The 20,126-nt window shown below is 40.2% G+C and overlaps 1 protein-coding gene across 1 annotated transcript in view; it reads left to right on the forward strand.

Annotated features, from left to right (window-relative positions):
• ZPLD1 (zona pellucida like domain containing 1) overlaps window positions 1-20,126 on the forward strand; it is a 2,178,405-nt gene that overhangs the window by 1,354,194 nt on the left and 804,085 nt on the right. The window contains exon 6 of the mRNA XM_078656102.1: window positions 10,138-10,218. Coding sequence (XP_078512228.1) covers window positions 10,138-10,218 — 81 coding nt within the window. The remainder of the gene's footprint in view (window positions 1-10,137; window positions 10,219-20,126) is intronic.

Below are 20,126 nucleotides of genomic sequence, written 5' to 3' on the forward strand. Positions count from 1 at the left end.
GTCCATCCTTCCTCCACGCCTCGTTCCGACAGGGTGGCTAGCACCGTTGAGCGGAGGGCATGGAGGTGAGAGGCAGTCACTTCCGCTGCGCGAGGGGCCGGTTAGCGGTCTAGTGGCTGGGAGGCTGACAGGCTGAGGGACTCAAAAGGCGGATGTACCCCCGGAAGCGCAGCGGACGAGCACAGCGGGCGCGACGAAGGTGCGCCGAAGTGTCGCCAAAGTCGAGCCCGTCTGCGCCCGTCCGCGGCCGACTGCGGCCCGGGGCGGTAGACCCTGCTCCTGATGGTAAGATCTATTGGGACAGGGAGCAGCTCCTCGGTCTACGCCCGGATACCCCCTATCCATGTAGGCATGGCATGTCAAGTGAAGATGTGGAATGTGCTCACTGACGGTTTCGTTTCACCTCTTTGCTGCAATGTACCGGGGAGCAAACCGCGCTAAAATGCGGTCTTCTCAACGTGAGATCATTGCGCAAGCACAGACTTGATATATTCGAGTTGCTCACGGAGAGAAAGTTCGACCTATTATTCCTCACGGAAACATGGCTGGACCAGTTCTCCGACTCTGATATTATCGAGGCTATGCCGGAGAACTACTCTATGGTTAGGCAAGACAGGCCAGTGGGGAAGGGAGGGGGAATAGCTATTATTTTTAAGATGACTCTTGGATGCTTACTGGAGCCCACCCTGATTGCTGAGAGTGAGGCTGGAGCTTTCACCATACAAGTTAATGGGGGTATAACGATTAAAGGCTTTCTCATATATAGAGCCCCTGGGTCCTGTACCAAATTTAGGGAGAGTCTGTTGGAGAGCACAACAGAGGCAGCATTACGCAGGGATACATTTCTTCTACTGGGAGACTTGAATTTGCATCTGAACAGCCTTGAGGACAAAGGAGTGAAGGAGTTCTGTAGGGATATTCAAGCCCTTCAGCTTGAACTCAAGCTCTCAAGCCCCACGCATCGTCTAGGCCATCTTCTGGACCCGGTTTTTGCTAACTGGGGAGGGGTTGAGGTCACTACAGTTGAGCCAATCCCCTGGACAGACCACTTTCTAGTGGTATTCTCCATAGTTAGCATTAAAGCCACAAACCATAGTCAGGCACCCCTGAACTATCTAAGGAGAAAGTGGGCAAAATTCTCCGTGGAGGATTTTAATGAAGCATTAACTAGGGAAGGCCAGCCAGGAGGCGAGGACATAGAATTGGCGGTTCTTAACTTGAATAGGCGCATTACAGCGGCGCTAGATCAGACCGCTCCGCTCTGCCGACCATCTGCGTGCGGCCGCAAGGAGAGATCAGCTCCATGGTTTAGTGGAAAGCTGCGGCGGACCAAAGCGGAATGCAAGCGAGCTGAAAGAGCGTGGAGAGTAGCATATGACTCTCAGGCCAGGGAACTGTTTTTAGAAAAAAGAAGGCTCCATCATAGGCTGATTAAAAAGTCGAAGGTGGCCTTCTATGCAGGGCAAATTTTAGGGGCAAAAAATTCGGCTAAAGAACTCTTCTGCATTTACAAGTCTCTGACTACTATAGACTCGTCTGCGGACCCAGAGAGTTGTTCGACGAAACAATGCAATCGCATCGCCGAATACTTCTCGACTAAGGTCGAGAAAATTTATTCGACTTTCTTAAACCCTCTCCCCACAGGGGTTGAGTCTGAGGTAATATCGGAGGGCTCGGAGATTCCGGGGATCCTCCAAAGTTTTAGTACTGCCCCTCCAGAAGAGCTAGTCAGGGTGTGTCTCTCTATAAAATCTGGCTCCCCTTTGGACCCGGTGTCCCCTAAACGGCTGGGGGACAGCTTGGAAGTCCTGGAGCCATATATAAGGCATGTCCTCGATACCTCCTTTAAGTCTGGCATGCAACCTAAGGGGTGGAAACAGGCAGTGGTGCTCCCTCTCCGGAAGAAATCCCATATCAGCTTCGAGGTGCTAGAAAATCTGAGGCCCATCTCACTCCTGCCTTATCTGTCCAAAGTGGCAGAGAAGGTGGTTAACACCCAAATTATGGAACATGTGGATGAGGCGGGATTGCTCCATGCGACGTAGTTCGGCTTTAGACCACGCCACTCTACGGAGTCCGCCCTTCTCATGGCCACAGAACATCTGAGACAGGGAGTAGATGAAGGGTAAACTATGGCCTTGATCCTGCTAGACCTCAGCGCGGCGTTCGACACTGTAGCACATTCCATCTTGCTGCAGTGTCTGAACAGAGGTGGCACCGCTGGCACTGCGCTGAGGTGGATCAAGGCATTCCTAACGGGAAGAAGCTTCCGAGTGAGGCAGGGCGACTACTACTCTAAAGGGGTATCACTGGGCAAAGGAGTGCCCCAGGGCTCGGCTCTGAGCCCGACCCTTTTTAATTTGTATGTAGCGCCTGTTGCCTCTATTGTGGAGAATCATGGTCTCCAAATTGTATCTTATGCAGATGATACGCAACTGGTCATCTCCCTGTCGCAGGCGCCCTGTCTTGCTGCGGATGGCTTCCGATCGTGCATGAAAGATCTTGCCGATTGGATGGCCAGGAATTGTTTAAAACTCAACTGTAGCAAGACAGAGGTGCTGGTGGTGGGGAGAGCCCAGTCTGCTTGGTCGTCTGCATGGTGGCCGCCCTGTCTGGGATCAATTCCCACCCCTTGCCAGGAGGCAAAAAATCTAGGAGTGTGGTTCGACGCGGGCCTCACTTTTGGGCCCCAGATCAACCGTGTGGTAGGCGTGTGTTTTGGGGTCTTGAAGAGGCTGAGGAAAGTTCTCGACTTACTGCCGATGGAGGCCCGTAAAACCCTAGTACATGCTCTGGTGACCGCAAGGCTGGACTATGCGAACCTGCTGTACTTGGGGGCACCGGGGAAAGCTGTTGGGCGACTTCAAGTGCTGCAAAATGCGGCAGCACGCCTGATCCTCAGGCTGCCCAAAAGGGCGCCCTCGAAGGTGGCCCTGCAGAAGCTACATTGGCTCCCTGTGAAGAGCAGAGTCGAGTACAAGGCTCTTTGCACCTGTCATCGAATTCTGAATGACAGGGCACCTCGACCACTGCAGAAACTGATTGAAGCTTACGAACCTGCCCTAGCGCTCAGATCTGCGGGTGGGGGACTGCTGAGGATCCCCATGGTGAAGAAAGCTCGTATGGGAGGTAGATCTTTTAGGTATTTGGCGACAAAGTACTGGAACAAACTCCCAGTAGACCTTCGCTTGGAACCAGCAGAAACGAGGTTTCGTGCTAAACTAAAAACCTTCCTCTTTGCCAGATAATAGTCTGCCTGGTAGCTTTTCCCTGTTTTATCTGCCCCTTCCACTGTCAGCGCGGGGACACGCCGGTGTGCGTAACTCAGCGCTCTATAAATGCCCCTATTATTATTATTATTATTATTATTATTATGTGTATATATAATCGTAAGCTTCCATTATTATTGTAGATATTGTGTACCCTTGTCCTGAGGAAGCCGGACGAAATTGACGGCTGAAACACGACCGTGTCGACAGCTATAATTGAGGAGTCCAATCAATTTGAGCATGGTTAAAGGTTATATGCGAACAGAATTAAATGAGAAAGAGATGTGATACCTCAGAGTGTATCACTCAGATTTATGAGTAGACACGAGTATGTGTAATCGTTAGGGTATTCTAGATATTGTTTATATGTACATTTGCATGTTAGTTTGTGAAATTTATCTATGTATTACTATTCTTTTTAATTTATTTATGTAATATCAATTGATGTGGCAGAGACCTGCCCAATGGTATATGTATTGAAATTCGTGTTCCTAGTGGTTCACTAGGCTCATCCCTTTGAGCACACCTTCTGTTTCCCCCAGTACGAAATGAGGGTTCCCACACAGTTTTATGTTCAAAGTTTTTTTGCTTTCAGTATTTATTTTTATTCATACTTTCATCTTGACGGTTTCTTTCATATATATATATTATTCGACATGGTTATATGGTAAATCCAATGCATTTCGGGCCTTTAGTTAAGCCCTTCATCAGGGAATAACGCTATAAAAAAATGAAAATAATACACACCGTAAATAAACTCAACATGAATAAATTAAACAGATACATCACATAATCGATGTTATTCAATGCAATGATCATGGAAAATATCATTTGGTCAATGATTACATCATCAGCAATGAGATATAGCTAACATTTGAACAGCTCTAACATTCGTATATAGCGTAAATGACGACTAGCGTCTAAACTTACATGTCTGTGTTTGTCAGGGTGGAAATCGTGTCCTGTGAATAAGCTAAAACAAAGAAGCATGTGGGGGTCATTATCAGGTTCTGTAGTGTTATATGGCTATATTCGCACTATTTGAGGAATCTTTCTGAAGCTGTAAACTAACCTTGGTCGAAAGATTTTTTGGTCCGTCTCCGTTCGTCAATGTGGTGGCGCCGTTGGCGTCTACCGGATCTATTTGTTATTCCGCCTACGCGGATCATATAAGTAGTCCCACTCACGTGATTGTGAGGTGGATAAAGATAGTGTGATTCGACCATGTGTGGGCAGTCTACTACAATGCCATAAAGGAGAGTTCAAAATGAATTATTATGGAAAAAGTGATATAACCCGTGATGTTATGTGTTGAAAAGTATACATCTGACCTAAAATCTAATAAAGGTAGTCAATCTCAGGCTCGAACCCCAGACAGGTGATATAATCATCAGTGCAGGTCAGCGTCTCTAAACGTAGAGCTATGTCTTAGAGTGGAATGTAAGGCGGTGTTTCTACAGGTGAATCTCAAAGTATGATGCATATGACATACATGACTTAACGAAATTATAACTGAACATATTCAGTTCGCAATGGCTACTGTATCAGTTGTGGAACAATTCCCCAATTAATCATAAGTAACATGACAGTTCAATGCGGTCATTAAGACCATTGGGCTTCTGCGATGAGAGTCTCTGTATCCAATAATTCTCTCTTTTGAGTGCATGCTTGGTATTGTCTCTTCCTTCTACTTTATCAACAGTTTCCAAAATGATGAATTTCAATTGAGAAATGTTGTGTTTTTCTTCTAGAAAGTGGACTGCAATAGACGATTTCATGTTTTTAGTTCGTATGTTTGATTTGTGTTCCGTTAGTCTAGTTTTCATGCGTCTTTCTGTTTTTCCAATATATAATTTTCCGCAAGGACATTTTAGTGCATAGATGACATTAGTGGTGTCGCACGTGGCATTTACATGTAGTTTTATCTCAAATCCTTTCATCGGATGGTTAATTTTGTTGCCTTTAAATATACTGTTACAGCTACCACAATTCAGACATGGTCTGGTTCCTTTGAAAATTTCCATTTTAGGTGTTTTATGCAGTAGCATTTCACCTACGTTACGTGCTCTGGTGTAGGCAAATATTGGGGGTGTATCAAATGCTTGTTTGAAATCCGGTTCTAGACTCAGTATTTTCCAATGTTTTAAGATGATTTATTTAAATTTGGTGTTCGCTATAGAATATTTTGAAACTACTACCGTTCTGGTTTGTTCCTTTTTCTTGGTGCCTTTTAATAGTTCTTGTCTAGGCATAGTATCTATTTTCTTTCTGGATTCTTCAATGATGTGGTTAGGGTAACCTCTTTTCTTGAATCTAGTTGACATTTCATCAAGTCTTTTTTGTAGGTTCGTTTCTTCTGACACTATGCCTTTTACTCTTGCCATTTGGGAAAACGGTAAGTATTTTTCAAATTGTGTTCGTGAAAACTGGAGAAGTGTAACATGTTGTTACGATCAGTGTTTTTGATGTGGAGGTCAGTTTCAAATCCTGTGTTGGTGATGGAAACTTTTACATCTAAGAAGGTAACTGAAGTATTTGAGATGTTCCACGTTAGTTGAATTCGATCATCTATGTTGTTGAATTCAGTAAGAGCAGATTGTAGTTCTTCTTGTGAACTTTTCCATACAATAAATATGTCGTCTATGTATCTAATAAGCATTTTTAGATTGTTTTGCCATGTCTGTTTGGAAAAGATGTGAGCTTCCTCATAGTCTCTCATAAAGATATTCGCATACACTGGTGCTGCTGAGTTACCCATCGCCATTCCCACTAATTTTTGGTACCAGGTTTCCTTGTGTCGAAAGTAACTGTGGTATAGCGTGAAAATCATTAATTCCATTAGAAATGTTTGAAATTGAATTTCCCAGTCCGTTTTGAGTAGAGCTTTTTCTACTGCTTCTAACCCTAAAGAATGTGGAATGGATGTGTATAGCGAACATACGTCCGCAGTGCATAATATTAGGTTTTCTTCGGGTTCAATGGTGATTTCATTCAATTTCAACAGGAAATCAGTCGTATCTTTGCGTAAGTTTTCATTTGTTTGACTGTGTTTTGTAGATATTTGTCTATCAGTTGACCAACTGGTTCATGCAGGCTTCCACGAGTGGAAACAATAGGTCGTAGTGGAGGATTTTTGAGGTTCTTGTGAATTTTAGGTGTCATGTGTAAAACAGGACTTTTTAGGTTCTGTTTGATGAGAAATGTCTTTGTTTTGTCATTGATAATTCCCCTTTCATGCGCTTTTTCCACAATGTTGATTAAAGTTTTCATATATTCCATGGTAGGGTTACTTTCCAGTTTCATGTAGGTGTCAGTATCCGTGATGTGTTCCATCACTTTGTTCTCATACATTGAGGTGTTTAGAATAACTAAAGCACCCCCTTTATCCGCTTTTGTGCAAACTATTTCTGTATTGGATGCTAGTTGTTTAAGGTTATTCAAGTAATTTCGAGTCATATTTCTTGTGGTGTGTGTTTTCAATTTTCGGTGAGTTAGGTCATTTTTTACTAGTTTCTCAAAAATGTCAAGTGTTTTGTGACGACTGGTGCTTGAAATGTACTATGTGTTTTTAGTCCTTGCAGTTGGTCTGTTTCCTTTTGGTCTTGTTTCAGGAGCACATTGTCCAAAAAATGGCGTAGTCGAAGTTTACGCATAAGTTTGAAAAAACTGATTTCGAGCTCAAGAGGGTCTGTATCCGTGGTTGGTACAAATGATGTGCCTCTTTGTAGTAATGTGGTTTCATAGGAGTTTAATTTCTGATCACTAATGTTGATGACTAGTTGTTCTGTGTTGTCGTCTTCTTCCCTTTCTTGTCCTTGTCCTTGGCCGGTACCGATGTACTTCTGGTGTTGGGGTGCTCCTTTTCCTTTTCTTTTGTTTTGTCCCCTCCTGGGTCTCCTTTTTGGGCTTGGCCTTGATCTAAAAAAGGATGTGGTTCATTGGTATTGCTTACAGTTGGTTGTTCTTGATCAGATGTCTCAGAGATGTTGATAGTGGTTGTTCTTTGGAATTGTTGTTGAACTGTATCCGGAATGCTTTTAGAAGAAAGTGGTTTTTGAGCTCTATGTGATATGTCGCTCCCAGATGAGGATGTTTCCGTGTTGGATGTGTATGGACGATTTCTTCTTTTTTGGGCGTAAAACAGAAGGTGTGCTCAAAGGGATGAGTCTAGTGAACCACTAGGAACACGAATTTCAGTTAAATTTTGATGTCTAGGGACGCCGGACGTCACCTGCGAAGCCCCCCAAAACTAACGAACTCTAGAAACAGTAACCTAATAGCTGTGTGTCTGCCTCAAATAAATCTACCAATGGTATATGTATCTAATTGAATCATTCGTATTTGTAGCCACATAAATTATTGCGAACGTCAGGGTAATTAATGGTGCCTTAGACGGAAATAAAAGAACAATTTATCCCTCCATACTCCTTTGCATTTCATCTATTAGATGTTCCATGCCCATGTATAGGAGGGTTATTTGGGCATACCACCCCCTGGTTGTATCTAATGATTTGAAATGGCAAACATATACAAAAGTATTATCACTCTCAAGCCCACATTGTAACTTTTTAAAACTGTCTCATCTTTAAACCTACTTACTAATGTTACACCAAAGTAATGAAAGCACTCTTTCTGAGTAAATTTCTACTTTCATGTCAAGTTTGGGGTAAATCTGTTCAGGTGTTTTTGCTATAAGCACATGGAAATTTTTCTTATGCAAGCTTAAAAGAGAAAACACAACCTTTTCATACTACTACCTTAACTCTCCTCACACATGGATCTTCACCAAATCTTGCATGCTGGATATTACCTACACCAAACGATTGCCAGTTTAGTTGCAGATCCGTTTACAGCATCAAATGTTATAGGCAAATCAAAAAAAAGATTTTCAACGGGAAGCGCATGTGAAGCTTAATTACAAATGTGCAAACACCTCTGTATAATATATACACCCTTATGGTATATAACTGATAGTCTGTGAGGGGTGTAAGAGTGCCTCTCAGTTGAGTGTGCCTTCCACTCTCCGAGGGGCGTGATTGCTGGTGTCGTGTAAGACTGCGAAAGCTCTCAGCCTTTCAAAGAGCAAAATGCACCTTTAAAGCAGCCTGTCGAGCATAGCAGGGGGCAGCTATTCTAAGCCTTCTCATGATGATTTGCACTGGATGTGTGTTTTTTAATTCTACTTCAGAGATTTACCAATACAATCATTAGGTTTGCATCACATTTGGCTAATGGAGAACTGCAAATTATTTTTATATACACAATGAATGAAAAAAATAATTTGACATCATAGCACTGGGCCTGATTCACAACGGTAAACTTAGGGAAAGAAAAAGTGTTTATTTGCTAAACACTGTGGCGTCATTTTGCAAATCCATGATATGTTGGATAAATCCCCATGTTTAGACTTCTGTGGCAATTGCAAGATTTATGCAGCTATATAAGGGGCAGCAAATGTAAAAAGGGATGATAGAATGTTTCCATGTGCCAATAAGATCAGCGCTGTTTAATGAATATGGATGAAACATGGCAGCCTGTTAGCAAGTTAAACCCAGATCAGGATACCAAGATTTCCTGCAGATCCAACAGGAGGAAATTGGCGGGGCTAAAGTTCAGAGGGAGTTAATACATTTAGCACAGTTTCATAGATCTGCTCAATACTTCACAAAATAATTTCATGTTTAGCTAGCTCTTTATTTCTTTTTAGTTTCTTGCAAATTCGCGAAGAGGGGGATAGCTAAAGAGGGTCAGCAAAGTGTCCATTTGTTGATAATCTTCGCACTGTTTAATTATTCTGTATGAACATTTCCATTCAATCAAAGCACAGTGCAGAGATTTCAGATTGCCATGATATCCCAAATTTAAATAAGAAGCTTAACAAATATTTGTTGTGTTCATACTTTTGAAGCTATATTGCAGAACTGAATCCACTTTTGATAGAAATTTAGCATTTTAACATTCATTTGATTTTTGAATTTCATGCAGTGTAATTGAGAGGGCATGGATAAAAGTGGCGCAAAATTAGTTCATTTGTAATAACACTGGTACCCTTTGACAAATATAAAATTAGATCGGAATTTCCATTTATAATTTTGAATTGGTACAGCTATTCAAGCTCAGTGAAGAGATCCGTGTTTCATGCAAATCCGACATGGGTTGAAAAGTTAAATGGGAAGTCAAAAAAGATATGATTTTCTATTTATCTTCATACTACTTGATAGATTTGCACAAAAGTTGAGATATCAAAATTTGAATTTAACTTGCAAGTTGCACGTGCAGCTGGTGGTTGGCTGCATGTGTCAAACTACTGTTTCAAATAACTGAATGCTACATATGCAGTAGTTAGTTATAAGGTGGGTTTGCACAGGGCCTGATGCAGTCTAGGGGCCCTGCACTCAATGGCCATTGTACACGACTGAAAACTATGCCGAACAGGGGGATGCTGTATCATTATACAGAGATATAATCACTCATCATCACACAAAGCACACTTACCAATGACTTACCAAAGGCATATTACCTTTCCATCTAAAGGAATCACAGTTAATATGAAGTTATTGTGAGTAATGTTTGTAACCATTTATCTTATGTATAAAACATTTGAAATTCACTTAGAAAAACAAATTAAGGATGAGTTATCATTATGAAATTAAAATGAAAACAGCCGAAATCCCCTTGTTATGGCTAGCTCAGTAAACTATGGCTCTCACAAGAGCAATTCAACCCATAAACCACTCATCAAATGCAATGCTTACAAACTCTTTTATACTGAAAAACAAGTATATCAAAGTGACAGCTTTAAGCCAGCAACGAAATTAACTTCAATATCAAATATTGTGTTGCTAATACATGTCTATTCATAATGCAGATGGAATGTATTGATGGACTATTGTTATACCACTCCGTCTGGATTTCCTAATGAAGAACTTAGGTATGATCTGTTTTTAAGGTACGTGCTGTGTTTAACCAGTCAATTGCAAATGCTCAGCGAACCTGTTTTTCAGGGAAGATTAGATCAGCGAGTGAGAGATGTATGGGACATATGACATGTGCATGAGTTTTAGAAGTGTAACCAATTGATAGCTGCCATTAAAGCTAAAGATCATCCAATGATCCATTCAGCAAGGATACTATATGAAGCCACCTAGTCTCAGGGAAAAAGAGAGTTACATAACAATAGATGGTTAGGGCTTGAACTAGCTTGCTCGGCTAAAGACCCATCATAGGTCTGGTCTCTTGTGAAGTGGTGCAATGGTGGGAATATGGCGTCCCCTCAGATTCTATCGCCCCTGAAGAGAGGGTAGATCAGTTTACACTTTTGTATTCAGGGGTAGATGAGCCTTGTGTTCTGCTTGAGATGTGTCTCTTGGTCCAGAGAAAGCAATTATTTTATCTAGCCGATGTATCAGCAGCCTTGGATGCAGTCACTGGTGGCAAGACGCCTGACTCAGATAGTATTTTCATTGACTAGTTCCTTCAGGATAAAGAAAACTGGACACGTTATATCTTGTATTTGGCAAATACCTTAGCCTGTGGTGCTCAGATTCCGTACTCATGTCGGGTGGGAGAAGGGAGAAGGGGGGCAAACTAGTTCCTTAATTCAAAAAAGGTGACACACCTCTGCCAGGCAATTACTGGCCTATAAGCTAAATTGATTCTGTTCAAAGAATTTTTGCACACCTTGCATTGGCTAAATTACAGATGTGGATAGCTGAAAATGATATTCTCGCACCCCTGCAGGCAGGCTTCCATGTGCGAGTAAGCACTATTGACCAAGCTTTTCATTGTTTACTTTCTTACTGGCTGACTGTAGTCATAGGCATGGGGGCATGTATGCTGATTTTGTTGACCTTAAGTCCCCCTTCCATTTAGTTCCTCGTAATAAGCTCTGGCTGGTCTTATCCGACATAGGTTTTCCTCAATACCTGCTAATTCTTATAATTCGATTATATGAAGATAACTTTGCCCAGGTCCACTGGTGCGTTCAGGATGGACTAACTAACCATATCCCCATTGGCAAAGGGGTTCTCAAAGGGTACATGTTCGCCCCTACACTTTTGTTATTATTCCTAAATGGTATCATCAAGTTCCTTTCCTGTTTACCTACTGATACCCATAACTTGTCGGCTCAAAAATATCTATTTTAATGTTTGCAGAAGATACGGTCCTAATATCAAAATCCCCTAGTGGATTATAGTATGCATTGTATCATTTTGAGGATTTCTGTAGGGAGTGACACCTTGTAATAAATTCTGAAAAGCCAACTTTTATGTCATTTGAGCAGCATAAATCCTTTACGGGTAGGATCTGGCTGGGGGACAAGCCCTTTCATAGAACTGTGGTCTTTAGTTACTTGAGCATTACAATGGCTTCAACCATGTGCTGGAATCCTCAAATTGAATTTGTGTCCTTTAAACTCCATCAAATCTGAGGTGTACTACTAAAGGAATTCAACTGTTCTTTTACAAAGTACATTATCCCAGTTTTACAGATATATGACTCTAAGGTTCTGGGCTCAGTTCTCTATGGCTGAGAATTATGTCCCATAATTATTTCTAATAAAGGTTCCCCCTATACACGACCCGAAAACAAATTCTTGAGGAATATGATGCACCATCCTAAAAGTACGCCTTAAATGTTCTAATGCTAGACTTAGGAAGAGAATCGGTCACTAGAAAAGTTAGACTCCATCAATTACTCTATTGGCGTAGGCTGCGGTCGACCCCAGAGCTGGTCAACTATGCCATTGACTTGCGGGAGTAAAGGATGCTAATCGCTCACGAAAAATCGACTGGCTCCAAAACGTCAAAAAAATATTGATTCATATTGGAATTAAAGATCTTTGAGAAAACCCCAATAATGCCTCCACACTTTCAGTAGATAAACTGAAAGAGTATTACTGGACAGCAGTTTCCCTAGATGAGATGAACACAGTGGAAAGCGTATCCTTGATGGGGAGATTCCAGGAATTCTAAAATGTTGGTCCTCCCTGGAAACATATTGTGACATTATGTCTATTCCTTTTGATAGGAAATTATATTTGCAATTTAGATTTAGATCTCTTACTCTAAAAGCATTTACAAATAAAGGACTTTCAAGCTCATATGATCAGTGCCCTTCCTGTCTTATTTGCAGAGAAACTGCCTCCCATGTTTTGTTTGCCTTGCCGGCAAATGTAGCCCCTTGCAAGGAATCACTGAACCCTACATGCAAGTCTCTGGAGATCTGAAATAGCTCAACTGCTTTGAGAATCCTGTTGACCGAGCCCTGCCCATTTTTTGCTTGCTCTGTTGCCAAATATTTTGGCTGGATGTGGGCTTTAAGGCATGAGAAATTATTGAAATAACTTCCATGTGTGTCCAATGATTTTAGTACAACTTTTTAGTTAGTGTCCTTTGGACCAGTTCAGCTGTTATGCTCAAATATTTATGATGGTCCTCTGTTAACCATTTTACAGTATTTAATTATCAAATAGACTTTTAATACTAATATACCCATTCTTATGGCATGCTTTACTGTTTGTGATAGTAAAAGTACAATGACCCTTTTTTATATTTGTCCATGTATTTTGCGATGCCAAGGCTCTCATACTATGGCTGATTTTATACTATGTACATTTTAATCACTTATTTATAAATGTTTTAGATGTGGTTTTCTATTGCTTTTATGACATGTATTATCAAAATAAAGCCTAATGATGATGATGATGATGATGTATAAGTAACTAACTCATAAAAAAGGTAATCCACACACATGTGAGAGGTGATTTACCTGGCAAAATATATCTAATTACACTTGCAGAACTAATATCCACCAGAGGAGAACACATACAAAATGATGTGAAACTTCTACCGTTATAAATTAATCCTAGATGATTTCACCAGTACAAAACCAGTGAAATTCAGCAGTTAGTTACCTGAGCTAACTATAACTCATGTCCCGCAGTACACTGCTTATGTCCTCACATATTACATCACTCATGACATGGTTAGTGACATCACTCATGACATCTCACATGACGTCACTGATAATATCACTAATACATCCTCCTGTGAGTGAAAGTGTTTCAGAAACAATTCTGAGAGTTAAAGGTAGTTACTAAGCTACTGCTTAAGTTAAGTTACCATTCTTTCTGTTGTACTGATGAGTGACACTATTTCTCACATATGTCATCCATTATTTGATGAGCTAGTTGGCGTATGAGTGGTTGTTTGTTTGAGCAACTGACTCTATCAGTAGCTGTTTTGGTGAGTGAGTGGGCGTGTGTGTGGCTTCATGTGTGGTTAGGTATGTGTGTGAGAAGCTTTATGGGTGAATTAGTGGTTGTGTGAGTAGATCTATGAGGGAGGGAGTAGCTGTATGATTAGCTGTACTGGTGAGTGAGTGGCTGCCTGGGTGAGTGAGTGGGTGTGTGAGTAGCTGTATGGGTGAGTGACTGGCTGAAAGAGTCTCTGTGTGGACGAGTAAGTAGGTGTTATTGACTGTATGAGTGAGTGACTGAGCAGCTGTATGGGTGAGTGTGTGCTTGTATCTGTGACTGTATAGATGATTGAGTACATGTGTTAGTATCTGTATAACAGTGAGCGGGAATGTGAGTTTATGTGTGGGTGAGTGAGTGATTGTGCTTTTATGGGTGAGTGAAAGTAGATGATTGGCCTGTGAAATATGAATAGGTTTCTCTTGTATAGAATACATTATCGGTATTCGCAGTCACACACTATTAATGGTGGCCACTTTGGGAGAAGTTAGTGTCAGAGTATTTAGTGTCCCTTGTTTATTTTCATACCTGATAGCGCAGGTTTCAAAGCGAGAACTGTCTGCCTCATAGTGGAGACAGTCCGTAGTTGCTGTTTAATGCGGAAGCAACGTGGCGGTTGTGTTTCAAATAACCAAGTTCCCGACCGGAGGGCGGTGGCGGTCAGCAACGGAGAGGTTTTTCCCTACTCTATTGAAGGATACATCATGAAGGTAATTGACCGAATTACGCTTGGACATTGTAGCTATTTGACGTGTTAGGCCATAGCGGTAAATAGTTACTTGGTTGACTAATAGAACCCCTCTTTCGACCCTAGGATTATGTAAAACGGATGACGGAGACCGCTAAATTAATGTGAATCCATGCAGCGTTCATTATGAGGTAAGCTAGAATGTACTGGCTATTTATATTCCTTGAGCCCCTCGTATTAGTCTAGCTCTGTCCAGTGAGATTTTAATACGGTGACTGATTTTATTGTAGTCTGATTGAAAGAACCAGCCGGAAGAGATGGGAACACGACTCACATAACATAGATGGATTTGGTTGTATGTATTCCTCCCTTGACAGTAATTGGGTATTGTGAGGTGATAATTGCATGTAGATGTATATAGAGGAAGCTGTACGTGGTTGCTCTATGGCTGTAGAATTAGATTTGTATATAGACACGGTGGGTGTTTATTTATTTATTTTTGAAAACACATTGGGTGTACACAAAGTAAAATACTTCTGATGCCATTCACCTTGAGATTTATCGTTAAGATTAGGTTCTTTAGACTTTTGAACATGCATGTACATAGATTGGTAGAATATATCACTTGAAAATTATCTTTTGTATATAGAATGTAATTGAGATATCTTTTTTTTTAGGTATGAATTTGATTTGCCCAATAAGTCCTGATGAGGCCTGGATTTACAAGAGGCTGAAACGCGTCGACACTGTTGTTTGAAGACACCAATTCAAACAAAAATTTGTTTGACTAAGTCGATATAATAAAGCTTGAATTAGGAGTGTTAGAGAGAGATAGGTTATAACAAAAACTTCTAATCTGGTGACACTCCTCTACAGTTTGTTTTGGTGATCTAGAAATCAGGAATGTTTTTGTTGAAAGTATTTGAAATAAACATCCTTGGTTAAAAATAAATAAGGCAAAAGAACATCAAAATAAGGTTCGCAATATCGTGTATGTATATATAAATGTAAATGTATTTGCATGTGTATATATGTATAAAATGTGTATAGTAATGCGAAATATGAGATAACAGAAATGTAAGAAAAAATATGGTTTAATAAAAATAACTACTTAAACCATATAGATATAGATTGAATTTGTTGAAATGACGGATTGAAATTGGCGAGTCCCCTTATACCTAAAACTTTGGATTAAATCCGACGAAGAAAAACTATTTTTCATGGAATGGATAATTTAAGGTATCCATTCAGAGAAAATTAGATGGACAGATAATCATTCCGTAGGCCATATTCCTTGTTTTTTTATGTGTACTCTTTACCCGGAGGCCTATGGGTTAAACGGGTTGCCCCTGTTTTATTTTTGTGTTAATAACACTTGGTTAAGTGTGAGGGACTAGAAAAATTGACAACTGAATTGTCAGATACAAGAAAAGGATCAAAATAAAAAGATTTTCAGGAAATAATTGAGGCTCTCCAATAGCCATTCATAATCTGTCCATTAGATGAAGCAAGGAAATATGTCTACCTATCTCTACCTATGTACTTAAGATTTACCTATAGAAAATTAGTTTTAAGAAATGTCAGAACCTACTGTGGTGAGCTACAGCAAAGATGAAATCAGTGCCTTAGTGTCTAGAACTCCATCGCTATTGAGTAGTGACAAAGGGGCATTGCAGACAGCGAAAGTTGACAAAATAGAGAGATTAAAACAACTGAAGAAAAAGAATATCAGAACACAGTTGCACGCAAAAGTACTATCGGAACACCTTAAGAATAACACGATCCCTGTAGGTTTACAGGTGAAAAATGTTCCTGTTATTTTTACGAATGATAAAATATATTTGAACAGATTTGGAGGAGTAGGGTCTAAATGTTCTGTGGATTGGATGGCCCTCTCGGTTGAGACGGCATTAAGATTGTATGAAGAGGAACTGAGGAAAATAGAAGCCTTGGAACAAGAGATTCTAGGTGATACTACTATCAAAGATTGTAAAAAATTGTTAGAAGCAGCTGAAAAGACCATCGCTGACTTCACTATTCACAACACCAATTTATAAATTATGAAAGTAGGCAAAGATATAAAAAAACTTTAAATTTGAAGAAGTGTATCCTTTCTTAAAAGAAGATTTTTATATCAACAACAACCCCAGTTCCCTAAACCTTCAATACAGAGGGAGATCGAGAAATACATTTATTACTTTTTCAGATACGCCATCAGACTCAGACCAGGGGTCGAATAGTGGATACTACCCCCTCCTTAATTTTATAGGTCAAGACCACCTTTTTTAGGCAGAGGTAGGTTCAGACCATGGGGAGGGGGCCAGAGGTGGAGAGGATACAACCAACACCAAGGGGGGATGTACCCACCACAAGGTACGTACCAACAAATAGAACAGTATCCAAATCCAGAAACAGAGACCTTCCGGACGCGGAAGAAAACATACAGACGATGAATCAAATAGAAAAAGACCTTATCCCTATCTATAATCTGTCAAACTACACCCCTACTAGTGAGGAACTTGAGATACTAGCTAAAGGACTTACCTTTGTGCCTTCGAATTTGGAAAACCCAGTTGACACTAAAACAGAGGTATTAGGATTCCACAGAAAAGTTAGATTGAAAGCCTACTTTTTAGAGCGTGAGAGTATCGAACAGAAGAATATCAGTGGGCTACGAAATAATCCAAATTTCTACCAGACAGTGTCCTACTTCCACCAGAGATCTCAGTGTTTGAAAACCAAGTCTTGCGTGAACTTGATGAGCTGCAGACGAAAAAATCTATTACAATAATAACTGTAATAATAGAGAACGGACAGCACTAAAAAATCTTTCTATCAATTCCACAATAACGGTAAAACCAGCCGATAAAGGCGGGCGGATCGTCCTGTGGGAAACCTCTAAATATGAGGAAGAAATCACGAAGCAATTATCTAATCTATCACATTATAGACCCTTGGTAGATAATCCATCTCCCAGACTTAAACAACAGATTCTGGAAATCACCCAGGAAGGCCTAGATAGTGGATGGCTCTGTAAAAATGAATTTGAGTTCCTTAATAACGATCTAAATAATAGGATCCCAAACATTTATGTATTTCCTAAGGTACATAAATCAGTGAGTAATCCACCTGGTAGACCTATTGTGGCGGCATGTGGGTCTTTGCTAGAACCCATAGCTAAGTACGTTGATGTATTTCTATTACCATTGGTTAAGACCACTCCAGCGTATGTCAGAGACACTATGGATTTGATATCGAAGGTGGAGGGACTAGAACAACTTCTTGCCACCTTCGATATTAAATCCCTCTATACCAATATTCCGCAGGACGAAGCCGTAGAGGTAATGAAGTCGGCCTCACCAGGTGCCGACTGATTTTATTTCTTCGCTTGCTAAAATGTGTCTAAAAAATAACTTTTTCTGTTTTAAAGAAAATTTGTTTTTACAAATTTCTGGGGTGGCCATGGGCTGCTCGTTCTCTCCAGAAATAGCCAATTTAGTGATGGCTCAATTTGAGGACAGGTGGATATATAGCAACACCAACCCATTTAAACATCATGTGGAGTTTTGGTGTCGCTATATAGATTATATCTTTTTAATCTGGAAAGGGGATCAAATCCAACTGACTGACTTTCACAATTGGTTAAATGCACGTACCTTGGAATGTAATTTTACATTGTCAAGTGACAAAGAAAAGATCAACTTTTTGGACGTTCTTGTCCAACATGACGAGGGTCATTTAGTTGTTAGTCTATACACTAAATCTACTGACAAAAACACACTGCTACACTTCACTAGCTGTCACCCTCGGTCACTGAAAGAAAATCTTCCCTATGGCCAGTTCCTCCATGTTAGGAGGAACTGTAGCTCGGAAAAAGACTATTTCCATCACGCAGAGAAACTGAAAGAGAAATTGATTTCAAGAGGGTATCCTAAAAGAATAGTGAAAGTAGCCTTGAAAAGGGCTTGGGACACGCCACGTGAGACATTGTTAACACCTAAAACACATGAAAAAACTACACCTCTTACGTGTGTTAACATATGACCCAGGAGCAAATAAGGTAAAAAAGCTTATCCTTAATAATTGGAAATTGATTGCCAATTTGGATATACCGAAACCATTTTTTGCTTTTAAAAAAGGCAAAAGTATTCGAAACCTGTTGGTAAAAGCCACAACGATAAAACTGCTCCCGAAACGAGACACTAGAGATCTATTAAAATTGCCACCTGTGATTGGACATTATAGGTGTCAGAATTGCCTAGCATGTGCCTCCACAAAAGATTCAAAAGAAATTAAAATTAATGGGAAAATTCATAAACAGAGAACATTTTCCAATTGCAATACTAAGTCCAACATATATTGTATAAAATGCCCATGCAACAAGTTTTATATAGGGCAGACAGTTCAAGCTGTCAAAGAACGAATTTTACAGCATAAATCGAGAGTGAGATGCAATACTACCGGGCTCCGTTGGTATTACATTATCAAAGATATAACCATACAGAAACAGATATGGAATGGTCTGTGTTATGTACAGTAACAAGTACCAGTAAGGTGGAGGCATAAACCAGACTGAATCGTCTAGAGGCAAGACTAATTGAAAAATACCACACAGCAAGAACAGGTCTGAATGATAGGGATGAAATGTAGGCCTTGTTGGAATGAGAATTATACTACAAGACTCATAGATCTACTTGATATGAGAGCACTAGAGAGAAAGTAATATATACCAATGTCATCCTGTATGTGTATTTTGCGATATAGAGGTATTTATAGTCATCTCCGTGGGCTCATCCTACAGTGGACGCTGAATTAACCAACAGAATGTGAAAGGTGCGGCATCACATGGGGCTATAAGATGATTCTTTTAACTATTTCTTTATTTGTTAATTCATTTTCGTATGGTTGTTAATTTACACTTGAGTGTGGACTTATTAAATATATTTGGATTAGGAGCGCCTCTTCTATGTCCGGTTTTAGTATATGGAAAGCAGACCTACTAAATGATGATCGGCCTGTGAAATATGAATAGGTTTCTCTTGTATAGAATACATTATCGGTATTCGCAGTCACACACTATTAATGGTGGCCACTTTGGGAGAAGTTAGTGTCAGAGGCCCACATGCATCAAGCATTTTTGGAGTCGCAAACGGTGCGATTCCTTTAAATCGGCCGTTTGCGATTCCAAAAGTGCTGTTTGGTATGCATCATGCTATTTTTGAAATTGCAACTATTTTTCCGATTTCTAAAATTGCGATAGCATATAAGAAATCGCAATTTTGCGATTTCTTAAATGCTATGCATCATTTCAAAAAAATGTGCAATTTTTCAAATTGGAAGTGCAAATTACCACGAAGTTCAACCTCGTGGTAATTTGCGAAATTGTTAAAAAATGCACAAAAATGCATTTTTTAAACTGTTAAGTTAGAGACACACATGTCCTTAGGACATGTGTGTAGTAACTTATACTGAAAAGTACATTTCATGGGTGCAGGGGGGGGTCATTTGGACCCCCCTCTCCACCCTTGAAATGCATTGATGAATTGCGATTTCAAAATGCGAATTCTCAATTCCCATTCATTCCTATGGGCTTTTTGGCCCATAGGAATGAATGGGAATTGTGAATTCGCAATTGAAAATTCGCATTTTTAATGCAATTCGGTAAAAATAGCGATTTTTACCGATTTGCAAAAAAAAAGCGAAAATATTCATGCATAGGCTTTTGCAATTTCTAAATTGCGAATCGCTATTTTTCGCAATTTAGAAATCGCAAAAGCCGATATTGATGCATGTGGGCCAGAGTATTTAGTGCCCCTTGTTTATTTTCATACCTGATAGTGCAGGTTTCAACGCGAGAACTGTCTGCCTCTTAGTGGAGACAGTCCGTTGTTGCTGTTTAATGCGGAAGCAA

This window comes from Lissotriton helveticus, chromosome 8 (genome assembly GCF_964261635.1).
Source record: "Lissotriton helveticus chromosome 8, aLisHel1.1, whole genome shotgun sequence".
Lineage (NCBI taxonomy): Eukaryota > Metazoa > Chordata > Amphibia > Caudata > Salamandridae > Lissotriton > Lissotriton helveticus.